At 43.8% G+C, this 27,354-nt stretch overlaps 1 protein-coding gene across 3 annotated transcripts in view; it reads right to left on the reverse strand.

Annotated features, from left to right (window-relative positions):
• Positions 1–11,213: 11,213 nt before the first annotated feature.
• ntng1a (netrin g1a) overlaps positions 11,214–27,354 on the reverse strand; it is a 268,615-nt gene continuing 252,474 nt past the window's right edge. For 2 of the 3 annotated variants that reach the window (XM_040126781.1, XM_040126782.1), the window contains 3 exons: positions 25,610–25,654; positions 24,460–24,519; positions 11,214–12,849 (listed from right to left, as the gene is read on the reverse strand). In XM_040126781.1, coding sequence (XP_039982715.1) covers positions 12,593–12,849; positions 24,460–24,519; positions 25,610–25,654 — 362 coding nt within the window. In that variant the 3' untranslated portion in view covers positions 11,214–12,592. The remainder of the gene's footprint in view (positions 12,850–24,459; positions 24,520–25,609; positions 25,655–27,354) is intronic. The other variant, XM_040126783.1, reaches the window with a different exon arrangement.

The raw sequence follows: 27,354 nt of genomic DNA on the forward strand, positions 1-27,354 counted from the left end.
TGGAAAGACTATGGACCTGGATGGGCCCAAGTTCCTGAGAACACACAAAAAAAAATAAAAAAAAAGAGTACCAGTGGGAAATAAAACCATCTGTTCTGACGCCTTAAAAAACAAACAAACAAACCAAAAAAAAAAAAGACACTCCTTTTGTCTTCATGTCCTGACAAATCGTCCACCAAGACAGAAAATGCTCTGTGGAAGGATTAATGAACAGACGCCGACAGATACCTAAATAGTGCATCTCAGACCCTGACTGGCATCATTTACCTTGATGAGTGTACGCTCACACACGTGAGCTGAAAAGCCCTGGTGCAACAGGGGGTCTGCACGGGTTTAATCAAGATGTCTGATTGGATGCCTGCACGGAGAAACACCTTTCTGTCTCACACCAAAACGCTCCACAAGGTCATATGCAAATGCTCCCATTATTTCCCACCGTCTTGAATTCTTTCAAGTAGTAATGTCGGTGATCTGCTTCTTTGTTGTTTCTTCAAACCTTGGTGCTAAGCGGTCATTGCTGTAACGTTTTTGCTCCGCAGTTCCCAGAGATCAGCAGCAAGGGGATACATGTGTTTTTATTTCTAACATTTATTCTTACTATCTATTTTCAAGGTTGCTTTGGAATTTATGGAGCCATTTTTGGCACATTAGGCGATATCATTTGTGATGTATGACAGTTTTACATCATTAATGCACATCGGGAGCCTTGTGGAGGTAAAATGTTTCACATCTGAACACGTTTTCATCTTTCTAAGGCTTCTCCAGCAGGCAGGGCCACACACACACACACACACACACACACACGGTCTGTCTCTCCAAATGTCTTCTTACAGTACCATGTTCTCTCAACATTATCTTTATGTTAACATACAGTATGGTGTAAATAGAATAACAATGCACATCTTGGCTCAGCGCTTCTGTCAATACTATATGCTTCTGTTGTGTGTTTGAGTGAGTGAGGGTGAGTAAGTTGGTGGTCTCCGTGTGGTCTGATATGTTGTTGGTGCATCTCCTTTGTCAATTGCTTCGGTGCCACTCTGTATATTCTTCTGTCCTTTCCACAGATCAAACTTTCTTTTTTTTCGAAGACTGCTCCTGGCTGCTCTCGATGTAATAAAAAAACAAAAAAAAAAACACGAAATAGTGTATGTATAGTTGTATGTATTGATATTATGTATAGTATATGATTAATAAATGGACTGTGATATTTTCAATGTGATTAAATCATTAAATACCCTTCAAGCAGACAACGTTTTAGAAATGTATTATTTTCATTACCATAAGCCATTGACTTTGAAATGTGTACAAATGTGTGCAGAATGCAAAGAGACTGGGGTGTGATCGGATCAGCCACATCTCACGTGAAGGTTGTCAGGTTGAAAGGTCTCTTCCTGCTAGCTTGAGCTGCCTGGCAAAAGTAGCTAGCAAGTCCCCCCCCCCAAAAAAAAAGTAGTTTAGAAATGAATGAGGTCTGTCGGTGGCGCTGCTTCCGTTTACCGTGCCCATTGACAGGTCTGCCTGCCCCCGCTTAAACAATTTGCATATTGAGACCCGATCACGGTGCAGGCACATCAAGACAACGAGAGGATGTTTTAACACCAGCCCCGTGGATGGTATGTCGTCATCCAGATACAGATCACATTGAGACCAGCTGTAAATGGGACCATGCTAGCAGCTCTGTGGGCCTGTGCCAGCGCTGCTTTGAGTAAACAAGATAATCAATGACAATGCTAACATACTCATGTTTGGCGAGAATAATGTTTACCACGATAGCCGACATGTTAGCGAGCTAACAATTGCTAAGAAGCGCTAATACAAAGTCCACCTGGTGATGGGGGTGTCTTTTGGAGTTTTTTCCAGGTATTTAGTCATAAACCAAAGTATTGAACAGTTATTTCAGTTTTGGTGATGCTAATGCCAGATGAAAAGTAAACAGTAAACGGTGTTGCTATGACTCAGTAAGCCCACAGAGACGAACACTGAGGAATTCTGCAGGAGCTAATGTCAGCTTCCAGCTGCTTGAACTCCTGCAAAATGGGGCTTTTTGAAATCATGGTGTGGTCGATGAAAAGTCAGCGGCTTCGTCAGAGTGTAAATGGATATCTTGAGTTGCTAAAGAGGGTATGCAGCAGATGTTTACTACAAACACGACTGAACCATTCATTCATTCATTCACTCACTCTTGATTATGCGGCTAGAATTTATATTGTCTCCAACACACAAAACGTACACTCCGGTTTTACACTTGATTTCATTTTGACATTGCTTTAAAACAGGAGAGGATAACTGTCATCACAGTATAGGCTCAGATACTGCATATTTATATCTTCATCACTGAAGTCGCAGCAAACCAAAGCTGTGCAGAAGACTTTAGTGCAAACACGCCACACATAATTATTTCACTCACACACCTGTTTGTGTCCCTGGGGATACGTGAAAGCAAAGAAGGTATTTTCTACCGCTCCTTAATGAAACTCTTCCTAGGCAACTATCTAGGTTACCAACTGCAATCGCTCATCAGCGGAAACCAGGCGAAGGAGAAGGAGAGATTTTCAGCTGGTTGGGCATGAATTTCAGGAAACAAACAAACTTAAAAAAAAAAAAAAAAAAACATAAAAAAGGTCTTGTGAAGGTCTCTGCTTATCCTTTTTTACTAAGGGTTTCAAAAGTTCAAAGATAATGTCACTCAGGTGGCAATACTTCCTGCACTGACTAGCTTCTCCTAACACATTCATATTTTTATTTATTGCAGAACCATCTTGTGCAGTACTCGTGCTCTTTTTCAGCATCGCCCCGCATTTGTTTCTCAAATATGCACTTTAACTCCTGTGGAGGGGAAGCAAAGGGGGATCTTTTTACAGATACTCTCCCAGTTTGGAGCTGCCGAGCTGCCAACCAACGCGCCGCGCTATCCAAACCCTGGAGGTTACCCAGTGGTCCAGTTGCCAGGGCGAGGAACTTTTAGCCATGTTTGTCTCTTTGCCATCCGATAAATGGCATTTGTTTGTTTGATTCGTTGCCAGAGCCTTTGCAGAGATATTTCTATTAGTAGGGCCGGGCCACAATACAGCTGATTATCCCATCCTTATTAAAGTTGCAGGGATGCCAGCAGTGGAGCAAACTGTATCGACACTACCGGAGATTCTCTTTTGTTCTCCAAATGAAGGGAAGATGCAGGGATGTTGGCTAAATGGAGCCACAGGCGACCATCTCATGGCCCTCATTTGTAGTTACCAGGCAGCAGGAGGCATTATTTTCTCCCTCAGGCCATCATCTTTTTACTTCCAACTCCCATTACCAGGTGTACCTGCAGGAACATCAAAGATTGCAGGAATGATCCTGCCTCTTTGAAGGGGAACAATACTGCAGTGATGCTAATTCTCTAACCATCATCTCTTGCTCTTTAAAGTCAAAGAAACTTCAAATGAAAATGTCAGAATCTGCCAAGTGTGGCCTCATTGTCCTCTGAAAATGATTTAAAAAAAAAAAAAAAAAAAACATGGTCCCACATACGAGTGACAAGTTTTCTTGCTGTTGTTTTTCCCTCATTGTAGTTCACAAAAGCTAAAGCATTCAGAGTCACGTCTCAGACTGTTTTTGTACATCAGGTGTTTTGGCACAGGCATGGCACCGAATCGGTTCTATTTCGATCGAGGCAGCTGTCTCTGGTCCTACTATCGCAACACAGATCTGGAGCATCCATGTGTCTGCCTTCATGTGATTGAATACCTGTTGCACCAACAAATAACCTTCAGGACAGATCCACCTTGTGTAACAGCAATATGACAGATGACTCTCTTACATCTTTGATCCCGATGCCGTGGTTGCACACACCGTTTGTCCACAGCGCGCACATCTGTGGAAAACTGCCAGTGTGTTGATACGCCCCCCACACACACACACGGGAAGAACATGACACAGACAAACATGAAAAAATAACTTCAGATCCCAGTGTCCCTATATTCAGTCATTTGCTTGACTTTGGACTTTTTATTTTTGAGGGTTGACCTGAGACTGATTTGCGTCGTCTGTTCTCAACACGCCTCCCGGTGTAAATCTTTACAGAGCAGTCCTTCTCCTCCTCCAAGCAGAATATCTGATGACATGAATTTCTCAGGGACTAAGTGTTTGTAATAAAACAGCTGAACACAAAAACTTGTCATTAGTAGTATCAAGAAGCTCAGATCTGCCATGTTTGTTAAACAGCACAGCTGAAAACAACAAAGCCTTGACTTCTGTGTCTCACCGTGACGCATGAGAAACCTGACTGAATGACTTCTGGGCTTTTTAAAGGCACTGCTCACCCAGGTGTTTCCACTTTTGCCTGATTTGACCCCTTCCCAACGCCGTGTGGCCGTGTACAGACTGTGCTTGACTGACTTCTTCTTCTCTCTCCTGTTGCACGTGTTAAGGTGGGGCAGCGTGCACCTTTATCATTCCAGCAGCGAGCAGGGATCCAGTCAGCTAGAATAACTCACAACGACTGTGAGGATGAACAAGGCCTTTCAAAACTCGCACTCAGGGTTTGGGCTGAACCCCGTTGGATCCACAGGTCAAACACACAGGTGGCTGACGTTATCTGGAATTAGGTTCATTGGTAAGAAGGACATGGTGCAGCAAATGCTCCAATGCACAGTCCAAACCTAAATCATTATATAATCAACAATAGTATTGTAGTAACAGAGTACAGTCTTAGTTCAAATCTCACAGACTAACATTAATTCTTACATAAAAAAAAATCCTCAACAAATAAATTTTAAAAAAGTGTCGATAAACCCTCCTGTTCTAAGAGTCTTTGAAGTCAAACGGAACTAAACTATATTTTTGCTAAGAAGTCAGCATATACTCTATATCCTTAGTGTCTGTTTTGACGTGTGTACTGATTTGGTCATAATTATAATTACCAAAACAAAGAAAAAGAGGAAATTGAATAAGTTGGTAAGATTTAAATTTTCCTGCAGTGATAGCACCCCCTACTGTGGCGTTCCTGCGGGGGTGTGAATTTTTGGCTCAGGATAAAGGTACGGTCACGTTACAGTTCTCCCGTTCACTTCTACTGAAGCCAGAACGACATCCAAATTCAAGCAGGTGTTTCCAGTGTGGATGCGACCTCCAGCAGCTCCGGTGGATTCCCAGGGCAGAGTTCATCTTTGTTTCACCTTTGAGCCCGTTTTTGCCAACAGAAACACGCATCAGGAATGTGACATCACTTCCTTTCTTTGGGGTCGAGCGCAGGTAAACTTAATTGAACGGAAAGATAATGTGACAGTGTCTCAACAGTGTTGATACTGATAATTACATTGGTGTGATATCTGTGTGGACGGGCACTAAAACTAGTTCTTTGTATCACTTCAGTTGGCCTCTTTCACTGGAGCCAGTTTGACACGTCACAGTAGAAAAACAGAGGTGTAAACGATCAAAAGGTTGATGGCTGAACTGCATTCAGCTGCTGCAGTGTCAGGGTCCTGGTGCTGTGTGGGCGAGCCCACTGTCCAGGCCTACTGAGAATCTGGACTAAAACAGACCCACATAGTTAATGTTATTAGTAACACCTGTGACAAGCCAAAACTCCTGCTGTGAAAAAGCCTTTTAAGAGTTGTAGGAGTATACAGTGTGACGAAGTTAGTAAAGAAAAATAAACCCCAAGCTTTGTCTTTCATTTTATCTTATATCCATCCACCCATCCATCCGTCTATATATAGATATACGTGTATATAAATGAGGGACACGTCACAGCACAGACAATATGAGAATAATTTTTAGTGTCTCCTCTGTTGTTGTGCACATGAGACTCAGAATCAGAACCACGTTTATCGGCCAAGTGTTACGCCACATTTGTGGAATTAGACTCTGGCTGTCTTAACGAAACACCTGAGCAGGAAGTGGGAAAGTAAAGGCGAATCGTAATCTCACTGTACGGTCGCACAAAATGCGGAGTGTGTTTTTGTATAGCAAAGTCTACGGAGAAGATGGATCGGTCCATGAAAACAGCCTAGATTCATTTACCACCCCGTTTTTACCAGAGATGGGACTGTAAGTATTTCCCATAACATCAAATGCTCCAGTCTTCATTAATATTTATTCGACTTAACCCACATCACGGTTTGTTGTTCTTTCCACTTTGTGATGTGCAGCTATTACATTACCGAGGCATTTCAGGCAGCTCAGTCAGCATTGCCTCATGAATGTGATTATTCGTCAGTCCCGTTGTAATTCCACTCACAGAATCGCCAGCTACATGTGCTGTGGTTTCCAGTTACGGGTGCGTACGTCAGTGGCCCAGGAGGAGATTGCTGCGACATCACACCCGCTGATGGTGGCCACGGTGGGATTGCACCCCACATTTTTAGCATTTCTCTGCACACAGCTGGAAAATCGTCGTCAGTGTCGGGTAATTTCAAGCACTGGGGAAAAGTATGATGTGTAAAGCTTGAACACCGATGGCTTAACTCCGTACCGCTGCACAGTATTTTCACTTCAACAAGATGTCCCCTTAAGTCTCACTTCTCCTCCACTTTATCTCCCATGTGTTGTCTCGCCCTGTCAATATGATGGGACCCAGCACTGAGTAAACAGACTGTACCGACATTACGTGAATCACAAGATAATGAAGAGGTCTTTGATTTTTTTCAAGTCTACACAGTTCTGGTCCTGCATACAGAGCAGAAACATGTGTCCAAACCTTTTTTCCTAATAAGGGACGCAATATATCACGGTGCGCTGGAGCTGGATTGATTTATATCGTAAAGTGAATAAATGTGTTTGTCACCATGCTTTTTTGAATCCGTCTCAAACTTACTAAAACATCAACAATTGTCCGAAGATTTCTTCTGTAATCATGGCAAAGAAAGGCCGTCTACCTTTACGAATAACCTGCCATCCTAAACCCTGCGGGAACTGACTGTTTGACATTTCCCCCAAAGTGAAAGGATATAACACCAACATGTTCCAGCTATGTAAAAAATCCTGGTTGTGTAACACTTTATCACCATCAGGGATCACCATACTCTGGTAACATTTCTGTGGAAACTCTCAGGTCTCCTGGTCTACAAAGGAATCTGCACCTTTGAAAAACGGAGCCTTGAAAGTATTCATTAGTTAGCCAAGCATTGAGATTACCCTGCTAATGCCAGTGTGATTTAAAAGGAAAGATGTGGGCCAGAGGAAAAAAAGGGGCCTCTCTACCTTCTCAAAAGAACCATTTGTAAAGCAAAAAAAGAATGTGGAAGTTGAACAGTTTCAGTCAAGCTTTGTGAAGGGTTCCAGCTGAGTGGCAGCTTTATTAATCCATTAATGGGCATACTGTATGTCTGGTTGCAGTGTGGAGAGAGGGGGGCGATGGAAAAAAACACCCACCTCTCAGCACGCACCGTAGGAAGGAGAAACGCCGATCAATAAGTGCTGTGTGTGGTTCAATAAGTGCATTGATCATCACACGAACAAACACATCGCAGCCATGGCGGGAATAAGAGGCCTGGAGCAAGGTCAATACCTCTCAACCCAACCTAGTCTGCGTCTGCTTAGGCTTGACTCCACTTGTCCGCTCGCACAGGATCGGTCGCCCAACATCTGAGGTACAGAAACAGAATATACGCCTCCATGTAATGCTCACCATGCGAGATGTCTGCACTTGAGTTGAATTCTTGGAAAACAGTGCCCATTATATTCTGATTATGGCAGATTATTTCATTAAATTCTCCAGAAAAGCCGAGCGAAAGGATTTTAACCGCCAAGGATAATAATTGAAAATGCGGCATGAATTAACCGATTTCTACCCTTGATTGACATGAAGAGTCAATAACATGATGAATTACTGTAAATCCTCTGACACATCCGAAGATAAAGGATAAAGCTGTGTAGTCCCGTGCTGTTTTTACTCCAAACCCTCCTTTGTGATGTCTACAGGTAATACTTTGTTATCTTAAAGAATGTCAGGCAAACACGGAAAGGTCAGACGACGACTTGGCCGACCTGAACAAACCGGAGGCTCGGACATTCATAGAGAGAGTGAGTCCTCATATCGAGTAATACCTGAGGCATGACTCCGACACCAAAGAATGCAAGGACGGCGGACGGATAGAGAGCCCGAACCTGGGGCGCATCAGATGGAAACTTGACTCTACAGCGAAAAGGAGAAAGAGCGACGCACTGCGTTTGCTGTTCGGAGCTGGTTCAGAGGCGAGAAAATCTACAGCTCTGCATCGGACTTGACACTCACCTTTGTTATCAAAGAGGTCTGTCCCCTCGAGCTACGGTGGCCTGCGAGTCACACAGGCAGTTCTTATATTACAGGAGAATTCTAGCTAATTACAGCAGAGATCGTAAGACGCATTCGTTGCCTACGCAGCTGAACATGCCTTTGTTAAGTCGTAGCTTCCACACTGCTTCTGCTACAGGCCAGAAATAAAACATAACACACACATATTGCCCCTTTAAACACTTCTCACCATCCATTTGCACAAAGCCCATTACAGGCAGGAGATAATCCAGGGGGCAGTGGATGGTTTGCTCCGAGGTATTTCGGCGATGCTTCATGGTTGGGTCAGCCAACAGCTGCTGGAGGTGAGATATCTGGGATGAATTCCTCTCCCCAAACGACGTCAACTCTATTTTAATTCTCCACGCAGCATGGTGCATCGACACCTGGGCTGAACACATGGTTAAAATTAGGCCCAGTGTAGGGGACCTTGACAAACAAGTGACTTTGACTGAATTGAGGATGTCCCCTAGAGTCAGACACTTCTCACACACACAACAGTGTTTTGTTGTAGCTTTTTTTTAGTTGGTTTCAGCTTCGAATTGCACTTGAATGTGTTACAATCATTGTGGCACTTGTATATTTTGCGTTAAATTGGTCATCAGGGTATATTTTATTACAGTATATGTATAGTATATGCATGTCAGAAATTGTACTATCTGAAAAATGTTGCTATCCATCTTTTTGAGAAATGTTTGCTATTCTCTACGATACAATCCATAACAAATTAGTATCAGATAATAGAAATACCACATAAACTTTATTTTCTTTTTCTATTCAAACTAATCCTTTTCATTGTCGAGATATTTTAGAATAATATATTCAATATAAAAGAAATTAAATAAAATATTGAAATCTGCCCCAGCACTTACAGCGAAAATCTAAAGACAGCACAATGAAGAGAGTCTTTCAATGTCATTTTTAGTAGGGCTGAACTGAAGACTTCTGAAAATATGAAGTTTTGAATTAACTTTTGTTCTCAGGATTCAGATGCAATCGTGTGGCTCTGGATCCCACAAAAAACAAGAATATGAATATCTGAATCGATTACTTTGGCATACAGGAGACAATGTGCGAGGAAATAAAAATCTCTTATTCATTCTTGCTGTCCGGTTGGATTTGTTCCCTCCAGAAATCACCCAAAACACAAAAACAAAACAGAAACTCCAGCAGATACGAAACTGGTAAAAAGAAAAAGGAGGTGCTTACTAGCGTCCTACTGTGGAGGAGATAACACACGTAAAATGCTGTAGTTTCAACACAGTGTAATTCTTCCAAATAAGCAATCGTCGGTCCCGTAAGTTCTTCTCCTTCCTCTGGGTCAAAGTCCGACAACAACAGAAGGATGGAGTCTGTTCAGCCGCAGTTCAGCCTGAATATTTCAGGTTATGGATGAACTGTCGAGAGTCTGACAAGACCCACTATATAAACTTTGAGCACAGGCTCTCCGGGAGACATCGATAGTTGTAAATATTTAATTCAGTGCCTCCGACATTGCACACGGCTGAAACAAATCTTCACCAGATTGAATTCAAGACAAATAGCGGGGAAATAACACCAACGCTGATAAGCAGATTTTTACGCCATCATTTTGTGAGTGTGGCCCTGTTGGGGGGTTTGGTTCCACTGATCGTGTTTTAGTTTATCCAAGGTGTCAGCATTTCGGCAGCGCCTCAACCGCAGCACATTATACTGCAGGTGCAGTTGAGAGTAAGGTGACAATATGTAAAGATGTAAAGGCGCTTCAGGCACCTGGAGTGTTTTTATAGACGTCATGAACCCAGATGTCTCATTAGTTTACTTTTATCTTTCCATTTTAGAAAGACCGCCGTCAGGCCCCGTGACTGGGATCATTTGGTTGAACCCCCAGCAGTAGTCCTGCAGATAGCTTCATTCATCGGGGCGAAGTGAGTGGCTATTTGTACTCCTTGTGGTTTGCTACTTTATTATTACAACGCAAACACTTCGTAGGAGCTATTTAAAGAAAATATGAAGACAGAGTGGAATTGATTTTAATTAAATTAATTAATTTAATTTGCTTTTACTTACCTAAATCACTGAATAGCTAATGAGGTGTTGGTGCAGGCTCAGTGTGCTGTGCAGCTGTAGTGTGAAGGAGAAAGTCAACAGACACACCGGACTGTGGGGCATTTTAAGCTGGTTGACCTCTGCTAACGTGGTGATCCTGTTTCTTTAGGAACATAATGAGTTCAGTCAACTACCGGAGGCTCATTCATTCAACTCACCATTTCAAGTCAGAAGAACTGGCGTGTGTAAGTTCTGAAGTCTGAAATTCACAACTGGGAATCATCATGAGTCGAATTTAATCGAAATGAACCAAACTCATATATTTAGCTTAGGTTAGAGACAAGAGATTAGTTCGTTCCACTAGGTTTCTGCATTAGGTTTCATAGTGCAAAGGCACTGCAGTATTTTACTGGTCCCTCATTTTCGAATCCTTTTCAAGACGCTTCCTGGAAAGAACTATGTCATTTGGTACAATTTCTAATCAGAAGGTCCCTGAGAGGAAAAGCTGCATTTAAGCCCAAGTAGATATTCATTCCTTATTTATCTACTGTTGGGAGGTTTATTCTCCACATATGTTGAACCGAATGCTGTCATCACTCTCTCCGTTAATCTAGCACTTAATTTGAATGAATCTAACACTGTCTCCAGTGTCGCTGATACCAAGCTGTACAGTTCCTTTAAGAACGTGGAAACGTAAATTACGGGGAATTTCTTTAAAAAATGGATCCATAAGTCAAGTGCTGCCAAAGACGAATATGGTTGGCAGATATTGAGCGTCAACAGACTCCTTCAAACACGTTAATTATGTACAATAACTACCTGTGATCAACAAATCATCCACACAGTTTGATTTTTAAACTTTTATTCACTTAAATTCTCAAGTGTTAAAGCAAGAACAAAACATTTATAATGTCCTTTGGTGGTATTTTTTTTTTTTTTTACACTTTATTGATACTGTATATGTAAACTGATATTCTTTGATGCCAGCACGTTGCCAATACAAAGGAAAATGAACTGCACAACTAAAAGCAACAATACCAAATAAAATAAGTGACGGAAAGAAACGGAGAGAAAAAGAAAAGAAAACCATAAACAGTTGCCTCTGCATTTGGATGTCTTAAATAGATACATTACAAGTTGCCTTTTTTCAATCACAGTTCAGCAAAGATACAAAAGGACTACATGACTCTTTTTTTAGTTGCTCTGTCCAGAAAAGAACTTGAGAATACACTGATGGTTTTTCTATGCACTTATCGTCTGCTCAGGTGAAAGCTATCCTCTGACCATGATCGCAGGGAGCGTGGCGGCTCTAAGATAGAAAAGTATCAGACAGCTTTACAGGAGTATCTTTTTGGGAGGGAGGAAAGGAGGGCAGAGAGGGGGCTTCTTACACATGTGCATCACTAACATCGGACAAAAGAATCTTTCAACCAACGAGGGTTTACAGAGTAACGTTCACGAAAGCACAGGCCGGTGGCAGCAGGGCGAGGGGGCTCGGCGTGGGGGGCACGGGGAGGAGCGAGGATGAACAGGAGGGAGCAAGAGATCGAGCTCGAAGGAGGAGACAGAAAGCTAGAGAGGGGTCGACGTGGGCAAGGTTTCCGTGTTACAAAGTGGCAGTCCGGACAGATTTCCCTCTATCCACAATGCACTGACAGCAAAGAATGCGCCCTGCGTTTTCTCCTCTTTTAGTTTGTCGGCGTACCGAAGCATCATGGTGGCTTTCTCGGAGGCCAGTCTCTGCCTTTCGGCAGGGACAGTTTCTTTGAGATTCCTGCGGCGTCAGTCCGGCCGACATTAACTCACAGGGTCCCGGAGGGATCGGCGGCCACCGACGGCTCACGCGAGAGCCGATCGGTCGCAGCTGTTGTTGCCGTGGAAATAAGAGAGGAAGCGAGCAGGTCTGTCATCCTTAGTTATCCCTTCTCAAACTGGAAGGAGCTCGATTAACCTGGTATGGCTTAGAGGGGGAGGGAGGCTTACTGTTCTTTGCTCATTTCACTCTTGCTAGGCAAACTCTCTTTATTTTTTAATAATATCTGGCATTTTTAGAAGTATATGTTTGTTCATTTCTATATTTTCTTTGAAACTAAATGAAAAGTTTTTGCACTCGTTCGTCTGGCACATTCCCTCTTCGTCGGCGCGAGCATCCGTTGAGTCTGGTGGCGGAGAAGCTCGGCACGGTACAGTCCAGAAAGCTCATGGTTGTTGGTTGTGTAATGGTTGTTGATTATTTGAAAGGAGGGAAGGACGGGTCAAGGCGGAGGGGCTGGGGAGCGTATCACTCCCACCAGGTCTCGGCTCTCCTTAGAGCACGGCGGGCCAGCAGGAGGCCTCTCTCAGCAGCGCCGAGCCCAGCAGCAGCAGCAGCAGCAGCCTGAGGGTGGACGGCGGCGCCAGGGGGGCCTGGCCCGAATCGGGGCCCCCGCAGCCCCCCAGCTCCGACTCGCAGCGGGGCTTCTCGCACAGCAGGCCCGTGTAGGCTGAGGGACAGTTGCAGCGGACGTTGTTGACACACACCCCGCCATTTTGGCAGCGCAGGAGTTCGTTGTCACACACCCGGGCTGCGGTGGGAGCAATGTGCAGACAGGAGAGAGGGGTGAGCATCAAACATGAAGGGGGGGTTTGGGTGACACTGTACTTGAAGTGTATTGTGCGCTAAAAAGCATATTACAATAGTTTATTATCAAAGGTCAGAGAAAATCATCTCCTCTCATTTAATGATCTACTCGGTGGCCCCAACAGGATCGGCTGAAACTCAAATGAGCACTGTGGGGAAACTGGGAACGGTGTCGTGCACGGATTCTAACAGTGTAAAACTCGCAGGCTGTCTTCAAGTAAAGTGCCACCACATTTGATTCTCCCTTAAACTCTTAAAGGAATAGTTCAAGTTCTTCTTCGCACCTTATTCCTGAAGGTTAGATGTTCAGATCGATACCACCCTCACACCTGTACAGTAAAAATGAAGCCGGAGCCCGCGGCGGATTAGCTTAGCTTAGCATAAAGACTGGAAACAGGGGGAAACAGCTAGCCTGTCTCTGTCCAGTTATTTAATGGGCGAGCTCCTCAAAGATTGCCGATTAACACCATATGCAGTATTTCAGTCATTTAATCCGCGTGAGCCAAAAAACAGTCACAAACAGACACATGACCCCTGGAAAACAGCAAATTGTTGTTTCATAAACTTTGGTGTTTGTACAGATTGAATAAACAAGAGACGATGTGTTGGTCAGGGAGCTGTAGAGGTGCCGGTTTCTTACCCTTGAACAGAGCCGGGCTAGCTGCTGACCACTGTTTCCAGTCTTTGTGCTAAGCTACCTGCTGACCACTGTTTCCAGTCTTTGTGCTAAGCTACCTGCTGACCACTGTTTCCAGTCTTTGTGCTAAGCTAGGCCAATCGTCTGCTGGTTCTAGGGTCCTATTTACTGTACAGATGTAAGAGCGGTGTCAAACCTCTCATCTAACTCTCTGCGAGAAATCAAATCAGCATATTTCTCAAAATGTCAAGCTATTCGTTTGACATCTTGTTATGCAATAAAGTGGATTAGCAAAAAGTTCCCGATACATCTAGTAGCGCGTAATGTAGACATACAAACCCTGCAGTGCATGCATCACAATTACATCTGGTCAGGTTTGAATCAGGTTCGTGATATTAGTGGAAATTTGTACCTAACAGCATTTCATTGTCCCCCGGATTGTCTCCTCTTTCTACAAAGAGAAACTTCTTCCATCAGAATACAGATGACGTAATGACATGAAAATTTCACATGTAGCGGCTTCAAAGGGCTTTTCTGTCACACCTAGTGCTCTAGTTCAAGGTGGTGACAAGCCCCGGATATTTTAAACATCCAATAAGAATTTAATACCACCTTTGGAGATTTCTATTGTCTGCAGATTTTTCTTTTCAAAATGTTCCCTCCGTAAAATTTCACATCCTCCTCCAGCAATATGACATGCAGTAGAACATTCTGACACCTGACATTTAAACGTGGCAAAAGTGATGGCTTTTTCAGCACAGACTAAAAATGTACACAACATTAAAGCTTTGATAGTCTGCAGATATAACATAATGACCAAAACCCTTTACAGATACCCGGCCACCAGACCAGTTTCAACTCATCTTTTCACATGTAAGTGTACAGTAATCATTCTGTCTGTAGTATGAGTAAAAATGACCTTTTAATAATTTCCATTTCTCCAATAATAATTAAAACAAAACCTAATTAAAGACCCATCGGATCGGTGATGTTGCTAGACAGAAATCTACAGGTTCCTTAAAGCCTGTGAAGCTTTCTCCCCCAGCAGCACTGACTTTAGACAAACCGAACGTCAGGTGAAAATTGGTGTATATTTAGAGCTGGAACACCGAGGCCACTCTATTCTCAGCGGAGGCAAGCTGTCAAGCAAGCTGGAGGCAAACAAAGCAGCGCCGCACTAACTAATAAACCAACAGAGACAAATAAACAGTGATAAACACAGCGGCCACTTCTGCCCATTTCAGTCCTTTATGGGAGTGGAAAACAATGTGGTGAGCAATCTATGAACTCTATGGGACATAAATATCACAATAAGAAATATCAGACCTCTCCCCTAATACTAAGAATTGGATGCATGCTGTCTCCCAGGAATAGCCAAGTAGGGCTTTGATGGGAGGCCTGGTAAAAAACATTGACTCTGCATCGAATCCTATTTGTGCCACCGTTTTGTCGGAGAAAAGGGAGCTGCTGTTTGGCTCAGTAAATTTAGCTTCCGGCCACAGCTCATCAAATACCATGCACAGCTAGATCCAAATAAGACATCTGACCTCTGTCTTTGTTATCAATTGCATGGCCGAGTCCCCCACTCAGCAGAAACTGAAGTAACGACGGGGCAACGATGGCTAAACTTGGTAATAAAAACGTCTCTTCCGAGATGACGAGGAAGAATAATTAAGTGCACTTTTTAATTAAAGAATCAGGTTTTTCCCCACGAGGCCCTCGATATGATCAGAGACTCCTTTGATCAGGCGATGACCTTTCATCTCGTTCATCTTAACCCTCCTCACCTTTATGATAAAGGGCTTGAAATGAGGCACAAGGTCAACCATGTGCAACAGGCTACAGCATGAGGGACACGGAGGCTCTGCTCAAGCTGCGCTCGTCTGATAAGAGATAGAAAACGATGGCGGCTTTAAACGGGCAGCCTTCTACTGCACCTCAAAACAAAGGAGATGTGACACACACACAAAAAAAGAAGCACCTGACTTGCACTACATTTTCCACCCTACTCAGGATGCCATTTCCTACTTGGAAGACAACACTGTTTGCTAACAATAGCTGTGAGGGATGGCTACCTTCGGCAGCATAGCTGTTCTCCTCGGGCTGCATTTAGCCTCACTTTAGAACCGGTTCACTGAAAGTAGGCTAAGAATAAATATGGTAACATTTGAGGGGCTTATTTCCTCTAGAACTGGAAAGACAGGGAGAGATTTTTAAAGGCCGGGGGCATTCGGAAGAAGGTAAATGTTGTCATTTCCTTCTGACTCTCAGCAGTTTCCAATGAGGGGAAGCGCCGTTAGCTTGACGTGTATTATGTTTACATATAAATACCGAGAGCGACTTTTCGTGACGCTCGACACTGCATGGCGAGCTGAGCTGACGTCAAAGGAGGGTTCGGGTAATGGCCGAGCCCTGCAGGCGGAGCGCTTCCTTGGCTGCTGAAACAGAGATTTGGAACATTTGGAAAGAAGCATCAACGACAAGTTGTGTCAAAGATGTTGGGGTCAGGGAGATTAAAGACACCGTGGCACTTAGAAGGGATGAGCGAAACCTGAGGGCACCTTAAGTAACAGCAGAGGGCATTATGGGTAATGATATTGTCCTTGTTCTGTTTGTTTGAGTGACAAATTGCGTTGACAGCCCGAAAAGTCCGTCGGAGTACGAGGAATTATTCTGAGAGCTCTGCACCTTTATCTCCCCTCAGCCCTTCACGTTAACCATTTCTCCACGTGTAAACAGAGCCAGTACCGGCGGTAAATGACAAGATCTGCGGCGTTTGCTTTTGATATGAGTGATAATATTTAGAGAGGGGACCGATGAAGTAGGTGTGCCTTTCTGGGACTGTGATGTGTTTGACGAGAGATCTGAGTTTTAATTGCATTCTTCGGTCTGCATGCTGATAGAGTCTTGTCCACGCACACAGATACTGGAGCAGCGGGGAAGTAAGGAAAGGTCAAGACTGCTGAGTTTTCAAACTATTTCAGCCGTGGAATAACTCTTTTTTTCTGTTGTTTATTTTTTCATTTTAAACTTTTTGTGCGAGAGCTTTTGGACTCCATTTCTTGTTATGGTTGTTTTTTCTAATTGCTGTGTAAAACTGGCTTTTTAAATTATCGCCAGAGCGGTCCAGATTTTTGCAGCTGCCGCAACATTAACGACAATATATGGAGAAATCCATAGCAGAGGCGGCCTCAGCAGACCAGAATACAAGGCAGCCAGGGCGTTCGTCTTCGCAGACTGTCCGAACAGCAGTGTCAGACCCAGTGCACCAGGACCAGATGCGACACCACTCTGTTCTTCCTCTCTTTCTCACATTGCTTTTACAGTCGCTCTCGCTACACATAGAACCAGCTTGTTTGGATGTTAGTGAAAAGGCATTCTGGGAAATAGAGTCAAGCCATCTAACTGAAACGCAAGTAGCTTGAGGAAAGCGGGTACACCAGGAGAGTAAACAACATCTTCAGCAGCCCGAGTTGGATTGAGTTGTTGCAGCGTTACTCAAACCTCTCAGATCTCCCCACAGGAAGAGTGAGTGAGTTTGAGGCATGCTGACGCACACATTTTGAAGACAAGCAAACACTTCACACAATGATGGCCGTTTTCAAATCACTGTTTCATAGCTAATCGGACAAAGAAAAACTATTGATTCATTATGTTCTGTCTCCCGCTGTATGTGACTTCCCATCTGTTTGACTCAGCCCTGCATGAAAACCATATTTCTTTTTCACTCTCTCTTTCACTTTGCTTGTTCCTTTTAAACATTTCATTACTGCTGTCGTACAGGTCAGCATTCTCAGTATTTCACGTCGCAATACCTCAAGGTTGGTATATACATTCATCATAAGGTGACATGGGTTGTGAGCCAAGCCAAGCTATGCCTTCACACCTAGCTTTTGTGTAGAAACAGATGCATGTGCTGACAGTGTGTATTCACACTGCACACGCTGAATACATTTGTCAAAAACAGTGCATTTTAATGAACATCCCTCTGGGTCAGGAACTATGAAAATAAACTGATTATTCATTCTACACTGAATTTAAATCGCAATGCACCTGACTTTAAAGCACTTTTTATTTACATGTTGCAGACTAACAAAAGCCAAAGAGTTACATAAGATTCGGTATGAATCCCGACAGTGTGGCGTCGAGCTGCTGAAAACAAGTACTGCATCCCGTGTCCAGGTTAGTGAAGGTGTTAGGCAGTTTACAGACGCTTAAAAACAACCGCATTCAAAGTAGATTTTAATGGCGATGCTGATGTCATATTTCCTCAAGCCAGTGCGTTCCGGGTCTTCACACTCATGTTGGAATTGACCCTTTGATGAAGCCCTTTTCTCTCAAACCTACCTGATCCACTTCTACAACAGCCGCATCGACAAAACACAGGAAGCTGTGTGGCTGCAGTGCATCGTGTTCTTTTGCGTTTGCCGCCACGGGGGACGACGACTCCGGTCTCTTCGCCTTTTATGTGATGGATTTCTCTACTGTTGAATAGCAGTGCCAAACATCAGCTCCTGCGACAGGTTTGTACTCTGACCCACATCAAAGCCTGGCATTTACCAATTTAGATTCATAGACTGATCAATACATCAGTCGTTCAATATTATATTGATTATAAATGATGTGGTATGAGAACTTTGAAATGTGCTACTTGTGAGGAGAGCGTACTAAGCGCTGTCTTTGTTCTAAACCTCGATGATCTATCTGAACAACTTTCCCATCCAAGTGGCTTAGCACTTTTTCCTAATTGATCTGTTTTGAGAACAGTCTGTGTTGTGGTGGATATTGTCCATGTTTGACCAGTTATCTTAGGAAACATGCACCAAACAGCAAAACTGGCTCCGCAATTACGCCAGTTTCACAAAGAGCTGCCTAATTTTAGGAAAAGTTTAGCTCCTTTTTAGTGTAGATTTGTAACGTAGAGAAATCCTCTGGCTAAATTATAGCAGCCCTATCTTTTTTCGGTAATCATACAATAAACTGCTGCAGGGTTAAATCATGAAGATAATACCATCACTTGTGCCTATGGCCAAGTGGATCCTCTTCTTTACATTCTTCCTGCGCTACTTAGAAAAAAAAGGCTAATTGTTCTTCAAGACAAGCTGTCTCTTATTATTTGCAGTAATTCGTTTAAAAAAAAAACAAAAAAAACCTGAAGCTGTTATTTACCTTTCCTCAGGGTTTATGTTGTGCAGTTATTATGCTCTGCCAGAGCTGAGTGTTTTCCTACAAATGATCTGATTCAGAGACTTCTGACTGGATCTGAAAATATTTTAGACAGAAAAAACATTCCTCATATTACCCTGTCTTACGCTGGTTACCGCCTCACATCCGCAGGAGGAAATGGAGGCCTCCACTAGAGACGAATCCCTCGACATGGTGCCACTTTACGATGTTGAGACGCTTTATCAAGGACGTCTTTGTTAGCCGGGACAGAAATGAATGTTGAGCTACGAGAGGCGGGCAAATAGATGATGGTGACTCAAAGGTGGGTCACGGTTGGTCAAACGCCAATTAGCAGCAATTATCAGCTGGTCTGACAATAATTTATGGGAGCCTGTAAACCAGCACAAGACAAAGAAGAGAGCTCCAAAGAAGCCTAGCAATTTGTACCTAAACTGCTTGTGCGTTATTTAAAAAATATAGTAGTATGACCAGTGTTTGCAATGTTGGTTTTGTATCTTCAAAGTTCAAAGAGTTCTTTCTTGAACTTGTCAAAGAGAAGGAAACACCTCATCACAAGGGGCTGCACTTTATTTTTTCTGCCTTCTGTAGGTTTGTCGCTGACGTTTGACTTGAAGGAAACAATGAAAAATTGGTGACATTTGAAAAAAAAAAAAGACTACACAGAGGGCACGCATTGCAAAATGACCCGCGGAAATATAAAAGGTAGACAGTAATAAATGCGCTGGGACTCAAATGACCTGCTTTCCCCTTTAAAAATGTTGGTCTTGGATGACATTGGCCTGTTGTGGACTAGGGAGCGGGTCAGGGCTACTCAAACAGATCACAGGCAGCCTGTCCAGCGCTCAATATTGACTCAGCTGTTGTGTTGTTGATGTGCAACATGGCTGGATAACTGAGTTACTGAGCAGCATGCGTCCCACCGTGCCATTGCACTTTTATCTCTTTGAGCCATACAGGGCACCTGCTAATATTACATTGTTAAGGCAGCCACAGCAAGTGTGAGATGCAGGTTCAGCTCGTGAATCAAATGGCTAAGTATATTGGGTTAGCTCATGTTATGGGTCAGGTCTGTATTTGTCAAGGCAGCCGGGCAGTCCTGCGCATGTGCGGCACAAACACTTCCAGCCAAAGCTCAGGGATCACAGAGAGAGAAAAAGAAATCAGAGAGAGAGAGAGAGAGCAGCAGAGAGAGACAGAGCTGAGGGGGAGGACAGTCAGAAGCTGCGAGGGGAGGGTTGTGGTTCTACTTACATTTGCAGCCATTGTCCCACAAATAGCCGGGTAGACACTCCTGACACTTGGGCCCTGTAGTGCCCTCCTTACATATACAAAATCCTGTGCCATTACAGCGATCACTGACTGAGCCAAAGGGATTACAATTACACTCTGGAAAAACAAGACACACACATACACACACAGGCTGGAAACAGGGTGGTGCTTTGACTTCCCGCCACATGTTTTCACAGCGTGAACCGCAGTCCTGGAGCGGGACTAGAAGCTCAACAAGGCGCTTTATTACCTTTAGCTGGTGAAAAAATGTGAATAGATTTAAAGGCTCGTACAGAAAAAATGCTACCATTTCAACTGTAATGGAGACAGAATGAGAAAAGAATGAAGCTGATTCTAGATGCATGAACACATTTGAATCATTGTGGCATATCTGTAATTACTCTAAAAGATATTTTACTCTTATACAGGTATACAACGTGCAATGAGCAAATATGCAATGCATTACCAGTAGCTCTGATTTACGGTGGACATAATGGGCTAATCTGCACATGCTTTTCCAAAATCGGATTCATTCATACAGATAGAGAAGGACAAAGATGGACAGAAGAGACCGGAAATGTGATGAGCCGGACGGATGATGGCAAATGAAAAGAAGACAGAGAGATTGGGCTGTAAAGGGTTTAGAGGAATGAGAGTGCAGTACATTGAAATGGGCATTGTTGTAACATGTTCTTTGATTCCCTCTAATTTTCAAATGGATGAACATACTTAATGTTATCCTTCGTAGTTACATTCCTTTCTAAGAATTTGATATAACCTTCAAATGCCTCTTTACCATTAACAGAAGAGAATGGTCTTGAGCTGTGATTAGTTTGGAATTTCCTTTAAAACACCTACTCTGAAAAAAGAAAGCCAACCTGTCGAGTCTTTAGTGTCCTACGCTCAGCTGACCTTCCAGCTTTCCACAGCAACTGGAGCACTCTGCAGTCAAAGTGACACCTACTTTGACAGTCCCTGACCATCACATCGCACCTTCTGTGGCAGTGTTGGCTGCACGTGGCTGCACCCGGGTGACATCTGGGGGTCAGGCAAGAGGAGATGGCAAGTGACAAACGGGGGGAGGGGGGTCAGGGAGAGAGAGGCAGGGTGACGGCGGGTTTGGCACGAGGTAACGCCTCAGCAACTCTTAACGCCTTGTGACGGGTTTCAGCTGCTACTCCTGAGGCCATTTCATGTATATGACATATGCACTCGCGTGGCACCTCTGACTGGCGGCGTGACTTCCCTGCGACATTTCTCTCAGAACTCTTGTTGCCTGTCAGACCCCCCCCCCAGGACTCGCAAATGCACCTGGCACTGAGCGCTGTGAGCTCACACTCCACATGCCAGCTAAAGAATCCGAGAGGGAACCAAACTCTTGCCTTAGGAACCGTGCGAAATGTAATTACCCCACGTTTCTACACATAAGAAAAACAGACGATGCAGAGTTGGAATGCCTGCATGAAGGTCATGGACAAAATAACAGAAACACCCGATGAAACTGGCCTTTAACTCCTGGCATCGCAACGACGATCAAATTCATTGAACTGATTGTGCTGAAGACCAATTAGTAGTCTGTAATTTTACGTGTCAGTTTTTAGAGAAGCATAAGGTTACAAGCTACAGAGTAAAATGACGTACTTCTTGCTCACAAGTGACACAGTTACTTAAATGGTGACGTTTTGGGGAACACCGGTATAAAGGTGAGAACCAGAGGGACACAGCTGGCCTGTCTCTGTCCGAGCCACTTCTACTGTTCAGCTCTGTACGGATTAAACAACGCACATGTACCGTGTTAATTAGGGAGTTTTAGAAGTGTTGGTTGGTACATTTTATTTTTCCTTCGGACAGAGCCAGGCTAGCTGCTTCCCCACTGTTTCCGGTCTTTATGCTAGGCTAAGCTAACGGGCTGCTGGCTCTAGCTTCATATTTACCATGCAGACACAAGATTGGTATCCATTCCTCTCATCTAACTCTCAGCAAGAAAGCGGATTAGCGAATTTCCCAAGACGTCAAACTATTCCTTCAATGTGGGAAGGGTATTTGTGTTGAAAATCACGAACGAATACTTCAAAAATGAAACAGTGGTCACAAATCAAAGCCTTCCCACAGCCGGATGAGGATACATTTCAAAATGAGCTCCTCTGACCATAAAGCATCAGCACATTTCTAAATGCTAGGCCCAACATATTCCCTTTTCATACTTTAGTTATTTCCATTAGTTTGTGCATATGCTACGTTTATTATTCATATATACATCTGCAAATCAGATCATTTTAGCATTTAAATCAATTCCTGAATCAATTTTTGCCACTTAACTACAAGCTAGCAGCTAGAAACCAACTGTAACGGACAACATCAATACATACAAGCTAACCCCAACTCATTATTAATACCATACCTGAAAGTATGAATGAAAACCACTTGAGCTTCAAGTTACTGTGTGTCTGAGTAAAGCTGAGTGACTGGTGTCCTCCATAAAACTCATTCTGACAACGAGGTTAATGAGTGACGCCATTGTGCGAAGGCAGAAGAAGCAAAAGAGGAAGACATGGAGGCCGGAGGGTGCAAAGGTGACGACACGGTGGGGGATGAAATGTGACACTTTCCCCGGTGACAAGTCAGAGACAGGAGGTGAGGTGGGGAAAGTGTTTGTGTGAAAGCAGGGTGGCAGTGAAGGGGGCCAGGTGGGGGACTAACCTATGCACACATTTTCATCGTCCAGTTCTGCCGAAGCATTGCGGTAGTAGCCCAGCTTGCACAGCTGGCAGTGCTGGCCCCTAGTGTTGTGCTTACAGCTCACGCAAATGACGGTGTTTAGCAGCTCGATGTAGCTGCATCGGTTGGAGTGGCCGAAGCATTCGCAGTCTTGCAGAGAGAGAGAGGAAGTGTGAAGGGAAGAGAACCGAGAAAGGAGAGAAAAAGAAAGAGAGAGACGCAGTAGGGAGTGTAGAAACTGTTGCTGTTGCTGCGAGTGCTACAGCGGTGGGCTTAGCAAGAACATGAGCGAGGCATTATGGCATGCAAGGTTAAAGATGGAGACTGCGCTCTGAGGGAGGAGAAGGGGGTGTTGTGGAAGTGATGAGAGGGAGGGCAGTTCATGATCAGTCTGGCATGGGCACAGCCAGAGTTAGAAAAAGCACTGAGTTAGTAGGACTCAGAGAGGTCACATCACTTCAAGCACACCACAACACGAGGCGAGGGAGGCTCTGAAATGATGGCACAGAGAGACGGTCACATCGGGAACACCACACAGCGTAGGGCAGGTCAAACCATGAATGAAATGGATCTTTCAAAAATGGACCTTTTTTTTGTGGAATTGAGCTCTTAATTGTCAGTGTCTATCTGGTTTGAAGTGAAGAGAGAGAGGATGAGATGAAACCTTTTAATGCCGCTTCATGTCGCAAACAAGTTTAATGAAATGTCTGATAAATTTCAAGAAACCCTTAACTCGCCAAACAAGCATGTCTAAAGTAGCTAGTAGGTGTTTTTGAGGGCAACCCGACTTCTTCGGACAGCGATCAGCAAGGCAAGCGAGTGTACGGTGAACTGCAGTTGGGGGAGTGTGTCATCGCCTGCCTTGCAGTGTTGTCATGTCATGCTAAATTAGAAATATGGAGTTGTAGCAGGACTGCAAAACCTCACGCTGCCATCTATGATAGATCCCATCATCATCTATGATGATGGGAGGGGGCAGCCCCGGCTCAGCTCTCTCTGCGAGTGAGGATAAGTCCGCCGCACCACTGAGTGACCACTGACACCATGTGTCTCCGTACAGACAGATGTGACCCTTAAGCCTCACTGGCAGCCGCCTGGACAGAAAGCCCACTCACGGATCCAGAACAGGGGCGGTGGCGCATGGGGCTTTCGTCCAAGGGATCGTGGTTATTAAGGACCTGTAATGAGGTCAAGTCTCTCTGTCTGGCCGCTAACAGTCCGACAATGCTAGGAAATGAAGGGGCAGCAAGTCTAGTCCACTCCACCTTTCACCTGAAGCAGAAAGTCCTGCCCGAGTGTAAGCACACTTCATTAGATAGCTCACTCTCATAGACATACTGTCACAAGACAAATCATCTCTCCTTTCTAGAAATAGGCTGAGGTCATAAATCATGCACGCCTGAGGAGTAAAAAGTCTCGAGTCTCGGAAACGCATTCCCCAAAAATAGTTGTAGGCTCAAACACCCACTTTATTTGCACTGAAAAAGATACGATTCCAGGGGACTTTTAGAGTGTTTAGAAACTATTCCTTAGACGGATGGATCCTCAGCGTGCCCTCTACAGTGAGACCCATCAGTCCAGCACGGAGCTGGAGATATGGATACAGAGTGCTCTTGCATTGGGTTAGTGTTGCAGGGTTAGGGGGCTTACAGTTACACAGACACATCAGGTCATACAGTGAGAGCAGTGAGGCGTGGGGGTCGTCTGGGGGGCAATGTATTCGATGAATTCCAGAGCTCCTACCTCGCTTGCTGTTTGCAACGTGGACAGAGGGGGCAGTGGACAACGCAACTTGAGGAGCTACTAGACAAATTAAAAGGAGAAACAAACAACAACAACAACAACAAAAAAACATGATATTGCAATTAAACACAAAACATGTAATGTCAGAGAATTAAGAATACTGAGCATCATGTTTAATAATAAGTGTAACTGTAAAAAAATTTAAAAAAATAAAAAAGGAAAAAGAAACATACGCAATAATGATGAATGATGGCACTGGGAAATAAGGAGTGACATTGCCAAGTGAAGTTGGCCGCATGTAGCAGCATCTGTTGCAAATGCCTTAGATGCCGAACAATTCAAATATTACGGTTCCTCTTTCATGCTTCATTTCATTACTAAGTGCTTTGTAGAATTCACGGGCCTCTATGTGTGTTTCCCCAGACAGAAACCGTCCCCTGACAAACTACTCTCCACCTCGGTAGAGGCCAGCGAAGAATTTTCACCCAATAAATTTGTGCACAGAAGCGTGCGTAAGGAAAGAGGCTCGCAGTGAACACATCAATCCTTCCATTCCTTTCCGGTCATAAAACAAACAGTGGAAAAAAGAAGTAATAGGCTCAGCCTCTGCCACTGTACCGGGTGACATAAGCCCCTGACACATGCACATACGCTGTGCGCGCTCTGCTGCGGCGGTGGAAACACAGAGCCGAGCGGTTGCGCGCTAGTTGTCTGCGAGGTGGCTGCACATCACATCAGCAAGTTGGATTACGCTAACCTAACATCAATCTGCATGAAGCCACCGTGAAACCTCCCCTGCTTTTCTTCCTGATGTGCTCGGATGGGCCTGAGAATCTCTGGAAGCTCTGCTCCTAATTAAAATCAAGTGTGTATGCATAGGCGTACAGTGCACGTTGCGTGTTTGAGAAGATAATGGCAACATGAGTGCCCCGTGAATACACAAGCGTCCACTGAAGGAGCCAGGACATTTTATCATGAGTTAGTCGAGCAGGTTTGTCAGGAAAATAACCAAGACTGGAAAGGGGGAGGATGCTACCCACAAACCCTCTTAGCTACCAAAGAGTTGGCTTTTTTTTGCTGGCTATATAAACACCACGAGGTAAATGTAACTGAGAAAAAACATAGTTGTTGCATAATCTTAGATGCCTACCTTCTTTTCGGTTAGCGACACCTAGGGATGACACATTCGGCCGAACTGCGTGCAATTGAGAGAAACCAGCAGTTATTCACGTGCACTTGTGTGATGCACTTTACAGATGGTCTAACGGGGGGACTACGTGGTAGTGGACACACACAACTGGAGACATGAACATGTCCAGCAAGACTCAAATCGGTAAATCAGGAAACAGCAAATACAATGGGGCAGGCCTGACATGGACGAGCAAAGAGAATGCATCCAAAGACCCATTCAAAGGACATTGGAGAGACGTTGTATGTAAGTTTTGTGACTTCCATGGGTTTGCTGTGCATGTGTATGTTTATGGCAATGACAATGATGAGTGACAAACTGAATAAAAAAAGATAAAACCCTCTCAAACTTAGTATTGAGTCATGATTAATGCAAGCGAGTCTAAACTATGTATAGCAAATTAAGACGTTAGGGGGCATTTTGTTTAATTCATCACATCGACCATGTAATCAATATCTAATTACAGCGCATTTCTGGTGGAGGAATAACAATAAATAAATAATAGCAGGTGTTGGGACTCGGAATGACGGACTGCTGTGGCAAGCATAACCTCATAATTACATACAAGTCGGTATTTCCGTGTCAGGGAAATACTTTGTGGTTGGAAATGGAGAGGACTCAAGCAAAGGGAGGAATACGGATACGTTTCCTCGTTGTGCCCTTTCATCTCTTCACTTGATCTTTCTGCCCTTTTGTTATTGACTCCATGAATCATGCAATCTTGGGTAATTAACGTTCCGGTGGCGTCCTGGCAAGAAGCCTACTACCCTGAATAAGACTGTTTTTCGTGAGGTGGAATCGTTTGAGAAAATGCCTTTTCCACACGGAGGAATGGGTTTTTTTGGTTTTTTTTTAACTGCACTGGAATTTAATAATACATTAGCTTTGAGCTTGGCATGTCTACACACTGTGACTATCACTTTTAAACCCACCTAACATTACCAGTCATTGATTTGAACAAAAGACTATCGTGCAGTATCTCCTGTCTTACTCTTTTCTTTCATTTTTCATCTCCCCAAAAAATGTTCCACAATTGATCCTGCTTGGGGATTCCGGCATCGGTGAGGACCGTGACATCTCCGGCGGGTTAAAGTCACCTGAGTCACTTGATGAGAGGCTCTTTGAAAACGACAGATTAACAAATGAGGAGCTTAAGAAAAAGGGCACACCACATCAATGCTCACACTCAGGGCCTACAGCTTCAAAACTGTGAATTTTGCTCCTTTTTTATCTGCATGTTTATCTGTCTGTTAAGCGTTTAGTGTGCTCAAAAACAAAACTGACTGGCAAGGACATGAACAATTAAACTATGACAACAACACAACGTCTGCATTATTTGATTAAAAAAATAAAACACGCTAGAGCAAAACTGCACTGTCTGGATCTATAAAGTCTGATTGGTAAAGTTCATTTTTAATTATTCCGTGTTGGCAGTTGATTGGATGTAATACACGTCTTGGTTCCATTAATTATTTTATTATGGGGAATATTCAGGTAAGGAGAGCTAAATGAGTGGTGACGGATTTTAATCAATGCCATACTCATAATAAAATGCAATCTTGCAGAGCCAGAATTGTTTTTTGCAATATTAATTTCACTTTAATGGTTTGCATTAGGCAATTCTGCCTGGCTTAATAAACTTGAAATAGAATTGAGAAAAGTCGATAAGGAATTCAATTACCTTCAATCAACGCCATGAGTGCAAT

This window comes from Xiphias gladius, chromosome 5 (genome assembly GCF_016859285.1).
Source record: "Xiphias gladius isolate SHS-SW01 ecotype Sanya breed wild chromosome 5, ASM1685928v1, whole genome shotgun sequence".
Classification (NCBI taxonomy): Eukaryota; Metazoa; Chordata; class Actinopteri; order Istiophoriformes; family Xiphiidae; genus Xiphias; species Xiphias gladius.